Here is a 12,873-nt window from a genome sequence, read left to right as displayed (position 1 = left end):
TGCAACCCCCAAGGTTGCAAAAACAAGAAAGACTTCAAACTTGGATGAAAAGGTACTGAAACTACACAGAACATCAATCAGCCATGGATTTGTTACTGAATGTACAGCACAGTGTTGGTTTCAAAAGTTTCAACACTGAGATGAAAAGCTACTGAAACTACACAGAACATCAATCAGCCATGGATTTGTTACTGAATGTACAGCACAGTGTTGGTTTCAAAAGTTTCAACACTGAGATGAAAAGCTACTGAAACTACACAGAACATCAATCAGCCATGGATTTGTTACTGAATGTACAGCACAGTGTTGGTTTCAAAAGTTTCAACACTGAGATGAAAAGCTACTGAAACTACACAGAACATCATTCAGCCATGTATCTGTCACTGAATGTACAGCACAGTGTTGGTTTCAAAAGTTTCAACACTGAGATGAAAAGGTACTGAAACTACACAGAACATCAATCAGACATGGATTTGTTACTGAATGTACAGCACAGTGTTGGTTTCAAAAGTTTCAACACTGAGATGAAAAGCTACTGAAACTACACAGAACATCAATCAGCCATGGATTTGTTACTGAATGTACAGCACAGTGTTGGTTTCAAAAGTTTCAACACTGAGATGAAAAGGTACTGAAACTACACAGAACATCAATCAGCCATGGATTTGTTACTGAATGTACAGCACAGTGTTGGTTTCAAAAGTTTCAACACTGAGATGAAAGTCTTGAAGACCATGAAGGTCGTGGAAAGAAGCCATCCTAAGATGAAATCACATTAAGGGAAGCAGTTGAGACAGACCCTCACACAACAGCACGTGAGCTTGCAGAAAAGCTAGGCACAAGCATTGCCAACCACCTGAGTGCAATTGGAAAGACGAACAATGTGGGTGAATTCTGCATGGGCTGACTGAAGATCAACAAATTTGGCAATATGGAGACCTGTTGAGGATGACACTCCAAAAATTGAACAAATTGGAAATCAAGGTTCTGCTTCATCCACCCGAATATTCCCTAGACCTTTCCCCTACAGATTTGCATTTTTCAAGCGCTTTGACAACTTTTTAAACAATAAATGCTTTCAAAACTAGGTAGCTGAAGAAGAAACTTTCAGGGAGTTCAATGACCATAGAAACTCTGATTTCTACAGTAGGGACATAAACAGCATCGTTACACATTGGCAAAAGTGTGTTGATGTTTACTTTGATTAAAGCATGTTTTACAACACTGGTTTATACTTTTCCAAACTTCACAGTTCAAAAACGACATTTATTTCTGGACAACCTAATAATTAAAAGCACCTTTTGTTTTCTTTTTTTAACACCCAGATTACGACTGCTAACTTTGAATACTAAACAGTTTTAAATACTGTGTGCAATAGGCTAAAAGCAACAAAATAGACTAAAGGTAAATAATTATCATATGAATACAAAAAAATATATGTAAAGAAAGAAAATAAATTACAATGGAGGAATATATGGTATGGAGATATTTAATGGTGTATATCATTAATGGATAATAAAACCTCAGAATTGTAAGTTAATATACTTCTGATGATTAAAAATGATTTTCTCTTAAACTATAGCAGATTTACAAAATAATGTTCTAAGTTCAGATAAAAGTTGTACAAAGGAAATAGTTACAATATTAATTTGACACCTATGAAGTGCAGTCTCATTAAAAATGAACTTAAGTATGGTAAATGTATAAATAAATGTAATAATAAAACAGCATTGCAGAAAACTGAATTGCTAAGCATAAAGGTGGAAGTTGATGGGCAGTTCTACTCATTTAAATTTTAAAAACTACAGATACAGGGATTACACAATAATACTACCCAAGTTTTGGTTTGCGACATCCCATTCATATTAGTATGGTAATTTTCTGGCTATAGACAATGATTGACTTATATTTTCATTCATAGCAAAACAGAACTACTTTACACACCAAAACAATTACTGAAATGTGTTTTGTGGGTTTTTTTATTCTTCCTTTTAGTCAGAACACAATTAAACTGATTATTTCACACATCAGTCACATTTTATTTTATAGGCAACCACCTGGCCAATAACAAAAACAAAATATACTTATGAATAATAATAAGATTTCTGTAACCATTGAAAGGTAATGCACTAAAGCGTCATGGCTCGACAAACAATTAAAGATAGAGTTCATTTAAATTCACTTATTTTCACAAAAAATTTGAAAATAAAAAAAAGAGTCATTAGTTACCAGGATAGGGTATCCTTCCATAAGTGACCAGTTCAGTCAGTAAAATACCAAATGACCAGACATCAGACTTGATGGAAAATTTGCTGTAATTAGCAGCTTCTGGAGCTGTCCATTTAATAGGAAACCGTGCACCAACTCTGGCTTCATATTCATCTTCCTATTACCATAAAGAAAGGTCTTTTTAATATTTCATCATTTTTTTTGAAATTGGAGATTCATAAATTATTACTGCCTATTTGCACAAAAATACTAAAAAAAATAAATTGTAAATTCAAATTTTCATATTATATTTTGTTACAGTATGGAAAATTATCTTTAGAACAGCTTGTTTTGATCATTAGTGAAATTTTCTCCAGTCCACCAGTTTTAACAGTCAAAAATGTTTTAGTATTTAAATCAAAATGTAACAATGTATTTAAATTTTAGAATTGATAGCAGTTGCTTATGCATGTGCATCTCATACCAGTCTACATGAACTGACAAATTATTTATTTATGACTACACAGAAGAACCAAATAAAGAATCTATACATATAAAAAACAAAATGTAGACTGTTCATAAAATATTTGTTTAAGAACAGGAATGTATGGAGAGTAATGATCAAATACAAATACAGATGTACCTGAATATTCGTTAATTGTGGGATTATTCGACTTTATTAATAAAAATCTTAAAATCTTAATAAAAGCTTCTCTTTGTATACCTGTTCTGAAAAAAAAGTTCTTTACTATAAAATCTGTCACTTGTAATGAAATATACTAAAGTCAGTAAACGAACACGAAATGAAACTATAATAATGTCTTAGCTGTTACATTTAAAGTTCTGATCATCAGATTTTGATACTAATTTAATTGCATATTTAATTGCTAATAAAATAAATTTAATTTTTAGATTTCATTGAAAACAAAATAACTGTATTCCAAAACCTAGGATCTTTAAAGCATTGGTAAATAAAAATGTTTTTATCAGTCAAAAATCTTCATATTAATTAATAATTACACTATTTTGGTTTTAAGCTATGCAACTTCTTTTTAGATGGTGGTGAAACTTTATGGTAAATTTAAGTAAATTTTTTCCATGCTTTAACTGAATCTTACAGTAACTTCCAGGAGTATTTTGCAAAGGGTTGAGAAGTTATAAGCACATGCACAAAAACTGGGTTTATCATGTTTATTTATGAGCCAAAAGACCAAAAATGAAAACTATATGTTTTCCATCAGGAAAGCCAAAATTCTTAAAATCTTTTAACAACTTATTTTGAAGTTACAAAACTTGTGTAAAATATAAAGTAAGATATTTTCTAACTTTATGAATATATTATTACTTAGAAATCTGTTTACATATATATATATATATAACTTCCAATTAAACCTTTAATGCTTCATTCATAAACTTAAAAAATCCTAAACAATATTACTTCATGGATTATTTAAAAAAAAAGGATCTTTCAGATAATCAATAAATGGAGAATGTACCCTTTGATTTAAAAAAGTATACATTACATTACCCAGTCCAATGAACATTTTTCTATTTCAACGCATATTTCTCAACAACAATAAAATCATTACATTAGTTAATCACGTGTTCTGTGCTTTAATTTTATCCAACTCTGTAATATATTAACAACACTTACTCAAGCAATTATTATATTTGAAAAATAATTTAAAAAAAACTGTACAATTCCAATTAATAATCTACCAAACCACACAGATCTTCATATTACTAAATATTTGAATATCTCCTTAATCCAAACTCATTACCTTGATGATCCGAGCTAAACCAAAATCTGCTATTTTCACTAAGTTATTTTCCCCAACAAGAATATTTCTGGCAGCTAGATCTCTGTGGATGTAGTTCTGAGTCTCTAAGTAAGCCATGCCTCCAGCAATCATGGCCGCCATGTCAATCAACTGGGCAAGTTTTAAAGATCGTCCTTTTCCTAAATAAAAGTTGATGTACAAGTGTAAGCTTCACATATTAATAAACAAAGATATGCACACTAAAAAACTTTGTTAGCAATAAATTACTACCTATCAAGTAATAACTATACTCTTCTCAATATTAAGTGTACTATTTAAAACAGCCTATCAACAAAATCTTGTAAAAAAAAAAGACTATCAGCATATAGAGTCAAGATAACTAAAATCAACATGATACTTATCAGATGACCTTTTAAAATCTTATTATATGTAACTAAGGCAATGTCAAGAGAACTAATATAAATAGCTTAAATAAAACAATGTTTTAACTGCTTCATCATAACTAATCATGTCTCATCACAGAGCCACAGGTAATAGCACTAAAAATACAGTAAAGTTGATTTTGGGAATATTATTATTGTTTATATATAAAATATTTCTTTATCTGTTTCCAGTACAGAGTCTACATAAATATTTGAGAAATTTAAAAAAGAATTATTTTATACTCTAAGGCTGCTCCAATTTAAAAAACAAAAAGTAAAATGAATAACCCTAGAGATAAAACTGCTAAACCCAAATATTTATTTACAAACAACCTTAAAGCATTATTTTCCTAAAATAAAATCACTTATATTAAATTCTAGTCTCTAAACCTAAAAATCAGAAAAAATAATGTTTTTTTTTTAAAATAGTACTATTACAACACAGGTTTGACTGGTTATTTTAGAAATATGCATAGAAAGCAAGATACTTTACAATTACATTATGGATGTCCACTTAACAAAATACCTTTGTAGTTTCAATTAGTTTTTTATTTTCAATGAACTGTTATTTGGCTCAGTTCCTCAAGTAATCACCATATTAAGTTTAAAAGAGCTAACACCATAAAATTATCACACCAATATGGTGAAACTTATTTATTTGGTGCTGTTTTAAAATCATCATTAAGGTGCAGAGGAGAAATCAATTTAATAATAATTTCTAAATTGTAATACTTTCCCTCAGAATACCAATACACTGGTTTAAAACTATGCTAAGAACTTTGTCAAGTTACATTACAATCTGAGATGGAGGTTAGCAAGTGGCTCCTCACTGCTCACACTTTTAATAACTAAAAATGGTTACTGATTATCCTTACACACCCAAACAATCAAAAACAAGTTAATCCTCTTTCTGTGGTGATAGAACAGATAAATGTGCATTAGGGGTGTTTATAATTCATTTAATATACTGAGTGTATATAAACATTTAAGTTATTCACTTATTCTGTTTCACTTAAATGATCAAATGAGGAGAGAACATGGGATATACTCAACATATATATAAAAGTACTAAACGACAGAAAAACCAAAATTTTAAAGTTAATACAAAACTTCCTTTTTGAGCAAGAAAAAGAGAAATAAAAAAAAACTATACTTTTTCAAATACAATCCCATCGGAATAAAGAAAATTAAATTAATTATTACATTCTTTACACTCATGGCATAGTAGTAACAAAAAGAAAAGAGGAACTTAAACCTGAAAATAACTGTCAATATTTGTGTGTTCCACTTGAGATATCATCCAATCTTTGGACTTTCTTAAGATCTTGTGTGAATACACAATTGTATGAAAAAAAACCATAAAATCTCTTGAACTATATTTAAATATAGTGCAAACCACCAAGTCATTACATTCTTTTACACAATATCAAGATATCCTAAAGTGGATATAAAGCATCATCTGAAGTGTAGTTTCTGGGATTGATTGTAACATTATAACACCCACATGGCTGAAAGGGCAAGTATGTTTGGTGAGGCAGGGATTTGAACATGTGACCCTCAGATTACAAGTTGAACACCTTAACCCACCAAGCCATGACAGGCCGATAAAAATATATAATTAGAGAAGATGCGTCTGGGTAAAATATAGAAATCCTATCTGTTTATCAACTAATCTTTAGTTTACAAAGCTTCCTACCTTGAAGATATTCCAGCAAGCTACCGTTTTTCATTAACTCTGTGATAATGTAGATGGGTTCTTCAAGTGTACAAACAGCATAAAGCTGTACAAGTTTAGGGTGGCGTAACTTCTTCATGATCTGAGCTTCAGCAAGGAAGTCCTTAGGATCCATAGTTCCTAAGCATGATAACATTAACTCTTTTAATGAAATCAGAACTTCTATGGAAATTACAATACTAATATTTAGTAGCAACATGGCTGTCAATTTTTAATTTCAAACAAAAGTTAAAAAGTCATGAACCAAAATATTATTACAGTAAATTAACAAAATATTTCAGCAGTAGAGAAGCAAATATAACAATAAAAAATGTTGACAGCTTCTGTGGAATCTATTATTAAAATGTGGTAATGTTTTGTTGCAAACTATTATTAATTTCAAGTAAGAATTAAAACATATAAATAAAGCAATTAAAAGTTAAGAGCTACTAAGAAATTTTCCAATATGCAGACAAGGCTGCTCAGGTATAACCTTTTAAACAAGCACACAGCTTTTATCTACTATTGCAAGTGTGGTACTCTCTGATAAAAGTGGAATGAACAGTAAAATATTAAATTCCACAGTCAGGGCATTTAAGAGATAATGTTTGCTGTGAATAAATCCAACACAAACAGTGAAGGAGAGACTCAAACTGATAAAACAAACAATAATCCAATGTCATTCATAATTACATGACTGCTAGAAGAGAAGCATGTCTTCTCCCAGCCAAGATTAAAAAGGATTGTATCTATACTAAACTTTTGAGTCAGTACAAGTTCTGTTGTGATATCCTACAATCTTAGATTTGAGTCTAGGAGTTGGATGAAACATCTGTTCCTGTGGCATATTTTGAGGGATTTTTTTTTTTATTACAAATAAGTAGAGGGACTTCTAATAAAAGATTACAGTAATCTTTTCACACCCAGCCAGAACCTTTCAGAAGAGAAGTACACATCTGCATGTAAAAATAACAGCTATTTTAACTTGATATTTTAGAATTAGTATTTTGTCATTTTACAGTACTCATTTTGCATAACTTTCAAAGAGAAAGGTTTTATCCAACTAAAATTTTTAAGCAGCATTGATGAATATAGCTTATAAGTGACACAGTATTTTTCGATTTTACCACCTATCCCAAGACACAAGTTTATACTTTCTATTAATAATTAGATCTTCAAAGGTGGGTTTTAACACCTTGTTGTGCAGGTGATTTTCTTTCTCTGAAAATTGTTTTATTACTACAGTTCTTACTTCATTGAGTAATAATCTATAATTGTTTAAGATACTAGCTAGAGCTCCTATTATAGGGAACTCTTCAATTATTTTTCTAAGAGACCAAATTAGAAAAAAAAAAAATTATGAATAGACAGGTCAAAGTATTTCACTCCATACATTCTTAATAAACATAGTAATTATAGAGCAATGTTAGTATAATGAAAAGAAATGGGTGGTGTTGTGAGTACATTGCTTTGAGAGATACAAAAATAACACAAAGACATTATTCATATATTTGTGATGTTAATTTCTTTTTTTATTATTTATTTATTTATTTTTAATAATGTTTGTGCTGACTGTCAGAATATTGCTTGATTTTCCCTTGTGGGCCAGGTGTGGCCCAAATGCTGTCAGTTGAAGTATCTTGTTGTAGGGGTAACCAAACAAATTTTAACTGAAGTTTTAAACATTTAGGAATAAAACACAGATTTAGAAATGTTTTTATAGTTCTTTAGACATTATTTTTGTTCCTAAAAATCTGTGTTTAATTCCTTTAAAAGCTTCAGAAATCGCATACAAGAATACAACAATATGCTTACTGTATTGTAAAGAGAATAGTAAGTGACAACAAAACATTCAGAGATCTCGAATCCTTATCAGTTCAATATTGTTGATAAGCTTACCGTATAGAAACACACGCAGATAAGAGGATTTACAGTTTATTAAAAGTAAACTATATTTAATAGATTTAAATCTAGCCAAAAATATTGTTAGCAAAACAAGATATTTAGCCTGACAAATGTAACAGTGAAAATGTTGAAAGGTGAAGGTCTCTGATAAATCATTTACAGTCTTTTTTTTTTTTAATTATTTATAGCCATAAGCAGAGGCTACCACAATTTGATAGATAAGATAATAACAAAAGGCAAATATTCATTTAAAAACTCAAGATATTAGTTTAATATTGTTTACATTTTACCTTGTTTTCAGTATCCAATTTTGTTTTGGAGTACATGCAATATTCTATGTCCTTTAAAAATTACAATGCTAATTCAGACATAAAAACACTGATGTGTACTGCTGGTTCAATCAAAACTCAAAAACTCTCCACCTTGGGACATAATGCCAAGTTTTACATAAAATCAGGCCTTGCAAAGTGGTCACTCCCCTCAGAAGTATTTTAATATATTAATGAAATATGTCAATCACACATTTCAATCCTTAGAGCAAAAATACAAAAAAACTTGAACTGCTAAAAAAAAAGCTGGAGGTTATAATTATTCCACAAAAGAAATTTGAAACTTTTCTAATGCACAAAAGTATTTTCAACCTTCAAATCAAAATTACATTCTTGTTCAAAAGTCAACATTCAAAAAGAAGAAAGACATGAAAAGAACATTACTCAAAACCTGATATTTTCCACACAAATGCCTTGTTATGTTTACTGGTAACCTGAAACATATAACCATTGCAATCACCGAATACAAGGAAGTTCAGGAGTACTTAGATTTGGTTAGATACCCTGTAAACTATCAATCAGGAACTGAAGGAGAGAATGATATTAGCGACAGCATGGGAATCTTGTTACTGACAGTTCAATGAAGTTAATTTACCAAAGATATTTACTACCACCAATATATACACATTATAGGATACATGTCAGTCAAAGCAATCTTGTCACATAAGTTTGTGTGTGTAGCCTAATGTCAGTTTCAAACCAGTTAACTAATGAGTCCTTGAAGTGTGCGTACCAGGTTTTAGAGTTTTGATAGCCACTGGAGTAGTATTATTCCATAAACCTTCCCAAACTTCACCAAACTGGCCCTGACCAAGCTTCCTGACAAATTTTAAAGAGCTACGTTCTATCTCCCACTGATCTCTGGTATTGTGGGAAAGACCACTTGTTGTTGGTTTTTCTACCTGTGGACAGTAAAGAAAGAAAAACTGTTGAAAAATTACATTGAAATATGATGCAGTCATGCTAAGAAAGAAAACAGCTTTACTGATGGTAAGTAACGACTGTCACTTATGCCACACAAAGTATTTTCTTACCAAAGATTAAAACACATTCACAAAATGACTTATTCTAAGACAAAATCTTTATTCAACTGAGGCTCTATAGAATTATTTGGATTATTAAAGCTATCACTACAGCATCAAGCTCATGATACACATTTAGATGATCCTTTCAACAATCTCTACATGATATATTAATGGCTTGATATACTTTTCAATCACAAGCTTTTCTTGTATAATTCATAAACTGTGTGTAAAACTGTTTTCTGAAATAAACATGTGTGTAAAACCATTTTCAGAAATAAACATGTCAAGATCATTATAGCAAAAGTTCAATAAATCTAACTCTGTTATGTAATAAGTGTTCCCCAATACTTCCACATAGACAAAAAGACAACTATTCAGAGAAACTGATAAGCATGAAAGATGCAATTTTTATTTTTTTTTTTTTAAGTATAACTTTCCATTCTGTACAATATGCTTGATGAATATATTATAGTTATATCTATGTAACACTTTCTTTAATTACCTGTACACAAGGTTTCCGAAGGTTCACACACAGACCATCGGGATCGCTACTGTAATGCTCAACAAGTTCCTGAAGAGTACGAAAAGTTGTACGACGAGCTATGAAAAATCCTCCTTCATCCAACTGTCTGATACGATAATGTTTCACAGTGTCTCCATCTTTCACTGAATTCACACCACTTCAACTTAATTATTCTTAATAATTCATCATAATGACATACAACATTTAAGGTAACTCTAAGATTTAAAGATCAATCAAACTATAATACTACATTCCATCATGTTTCAGTTATTTCAGTCAAAATAGTGTATAGGACATAATTCTAGCATATTATAAGCATGAAAAGAAAAACAGAAAGAAATAAACATTAGAATTTTCAATCAAACAGCTACAATTTATACAGGCCTGAATCTACTGAATATTTAAAAAGGTGGTGTACAATGATTAAAGCATTATTTGAATAACAAGCACATTTCTAGGCATTACAATGTCATTCTAAATATTTGATAAAATTGTAAAATGTCACTAGGATGTTGATACAAGTCACATTTTACCAGAAAGAGAATAGTCATTCCGTCGACTTTCACTGTCCCTGATGAGGAATGCACCATGTTCGTTTTCTGATAAGAGAAGTTTTTTCTCTGCTTCTATCCTTTTAATCTTACCAAAATACCATCTGCATAAAAAAAAAATAGTCTTAGTACAAAATATCTTAAGAAAAACCTATATCAAAGCTTAATCTTATTAACTGAACACATTCACTAACTAGAAATTATTTATTTCTCAATATCCACCCTTTACTGATTCGAACTTTTACGTACTTGAATTCCAGCTAATTATGTTTCTATATGTACACACACACACATACATATACTGGATTACGTTCAATACAGCCTCAACAGTAAAATATATCAAAATGATTAACATCCACTAATTTTCAGTGTCACTTCAATTATCTCTGAAGTGTAATTTGTATGATCAGCTATTCATCTGAAGATGAGAGATTTATTTACTGTTTTGATGCAATTATTATTTTTGTATTTATTGTATAAAATATGTAAATGCTAAATAATTTACAAATCTTAACTGAAATTAAATTCTGTAACAAAAGAATATTGTAGCGTAGTAGTCAAGATAATTTTAGGTTCCTATACGCAAACTTACTTCAAATTCTTACAATATATCACAGAAAACTGTCACAAATTTTCATTTGCACATTCATTTTTCTAATGTATTCCAACAAATAACTTCAGTATTATCAGAGGTATACATGTATATTTTCAGAATTAAACACACACACTCATATTCTATGTGACTAACATTCGACTATGAATAACGAAAGAGTAAAAGTAGGTTCGATACTAAATTAGTGTAGTTTAAATCTAATTTCCTGTTTTTCCTAAATAAACATTTCTTCTCAGCATAAACCTACTGCTTCTAAGAAAAACCAACCATACTGGCTTCAAATCCATAAAAAACCTTACAAAATAATTTTAAAATTGTGCACAATGAAGCAAGTCTATTCATGTTAGTGTAAGAAGTCTAAAAGACAACATAACTACATTATATAAAGATAAAAGACTACTTGTATTATTTATATACAATAATATTATTATGAACAAGTATTTATTAACTAGGAAGACTAAACAAATGCAGTGATTGTGACTGAAGGACTATATTTCTTGTTGGAAGAATACACTGATGAAAGCTACTATTATTTGTTCTCAAATAAAAAGTGCAAGAACATAGTATTTTATATATTAGGAGAGATTCATCAAAAATTAATAAATACAACACTTGATGGACCATATTTACTCAATTAACAATAGCCACATTACCATAGTCTGTTATTCAAAGGGTCCTCAGATATATATGTACCAGTGCTACTTCAAAACTAATATGCTATTATTTCAGTGTTATGAAAGTTCTTCAACTATCAAGAAAAACTTGCATGTTCAAGAGAAAGATTACAACAAGACCATTGCTTATCAAAGGGTAGTACTGAAAACTTAATTAACATACACTGTTATTTAACAACATTGGTTAGGAGATTTATAGTAATCCTAACTCCATATAGAATGAAAATAAAAGGCTTGAATACTGAAAATTGAGAAATTTTGTGGAGCATCTATTAACAAGAGGACATTATATATACAAGAATCAGTGACACACCAAGCCAATTTTTCAGTTGGTAAAGTTCCAATCATTTAGTGAAGTATTTGAGCTAGTGTTAATTACCATGTACATTTAGTTGGCCAAACAAATTAGCCATGAAATAATACAAGTTTATTTGTGTGTTATTCATGGTGCTATTACTTAGTAAATTTCTGATGAGAGTGAAATTATTATTTGTAAATTTAAACATACAACTGTGTACTAGTGTATTATGTAGCAAATGTTTAAGAAATAAAGTAGTCTGTTAATTGTTAGGTGTACTGACTTTGCATTATATTTACCAAATAATTTTAAAATTCTACACAAAATAATGACAGAATTATAACAATAAATACTTGTATATGTATTTGATAATCTAGCTCACATTAATAGGTTGGCTTTTTCAGTCTAGACATAAGTGAGAAACTTACACTGATCATAAGTTAATATCAATTATTGTCCTAGATAAAATGTGTTACAAAATAAGTTTTTGAATGTAATAAAATCTGTTGAAATAATTTCCTAAAAACACATCACATTAATTAGTACTGTCAGAAACAAATAAAAGAAACTGTTTCAAAAAATAAAATGGTGATTCCATCAAGAGAATATGGTGAAATGATTCTTCCTGAGAGATGTACTTCACTACAAGATCTCCACTTGTATGTTACAAGTTTTAAAGAGTAGTTAAAATAATGAAGACAGATATCATACTTTGTTAACTTGAAATAACACCAGCAAAATTTCAAACTAAGAAAAAACATTCAATTTTTCCAAAATAAATCCAAATTAGAAATAAGAACATATGGAACACCAATATAAAAAGTGTATTA

At 29.8% G+C, this 12,873-nt stretch overlaps 1 protein-coding gene across 1 annotated transcript in view; it reads right to left on the bottom strand.

Annotated features, from left to right (window-relative positions):
* Positions 1–12,873, bottom strand: part of LOC143229899 (tyrosine-protein kinase Src42A-like) — a 44,798-nt gene that overhangs the window by 9,651 nt on the left and 22,274 nt on the right. The window contains exons 2-7 of the mRNA XM_076462761.1: positions 10,441–10,562; positions 9,887–10,050; positions 9,093–9,261; positions 6,108–6,266; positions 3,990–4,168; positions 2,230–2,386 (exon numbers count right to left, since the gene is read on the bottom strand). Coding sequence (XP_076318876.1) covers positions 2,230–2,386; positions 3,990–4,168; positions 6,108–6,266; positions 9,093–9,261; positions 9,887–10,050; positions 10,441–10,562 — 950 coding nt within the window. The remainder of the gene's footprint in view (positions 1–2,229; positions 2,387–3,989; positions 4,169–6,107; positions 6,267–9,092; positions 9,262–9,886; positions 10,051–10,440; positions 10,563–12,873) is intronic.

This window comes from Tachypleus tridentatus, chromosome 10 (genome assembly GCF_004210375.1).
Source record: "Tachypleus tridentatus isolate NWPU-2018 chromosome 10, ASM421037v1, whole genome shotgun sequence".
NCBI lineage: Eukaryota > Metazoa > Arthropoda > Merostomata > Xiphosura > Limulidae > Tachypleus > Tachypleus tridentatus.
This window is presented reverse-complemented; position numbering and strand designations above follow the sequence as displayed.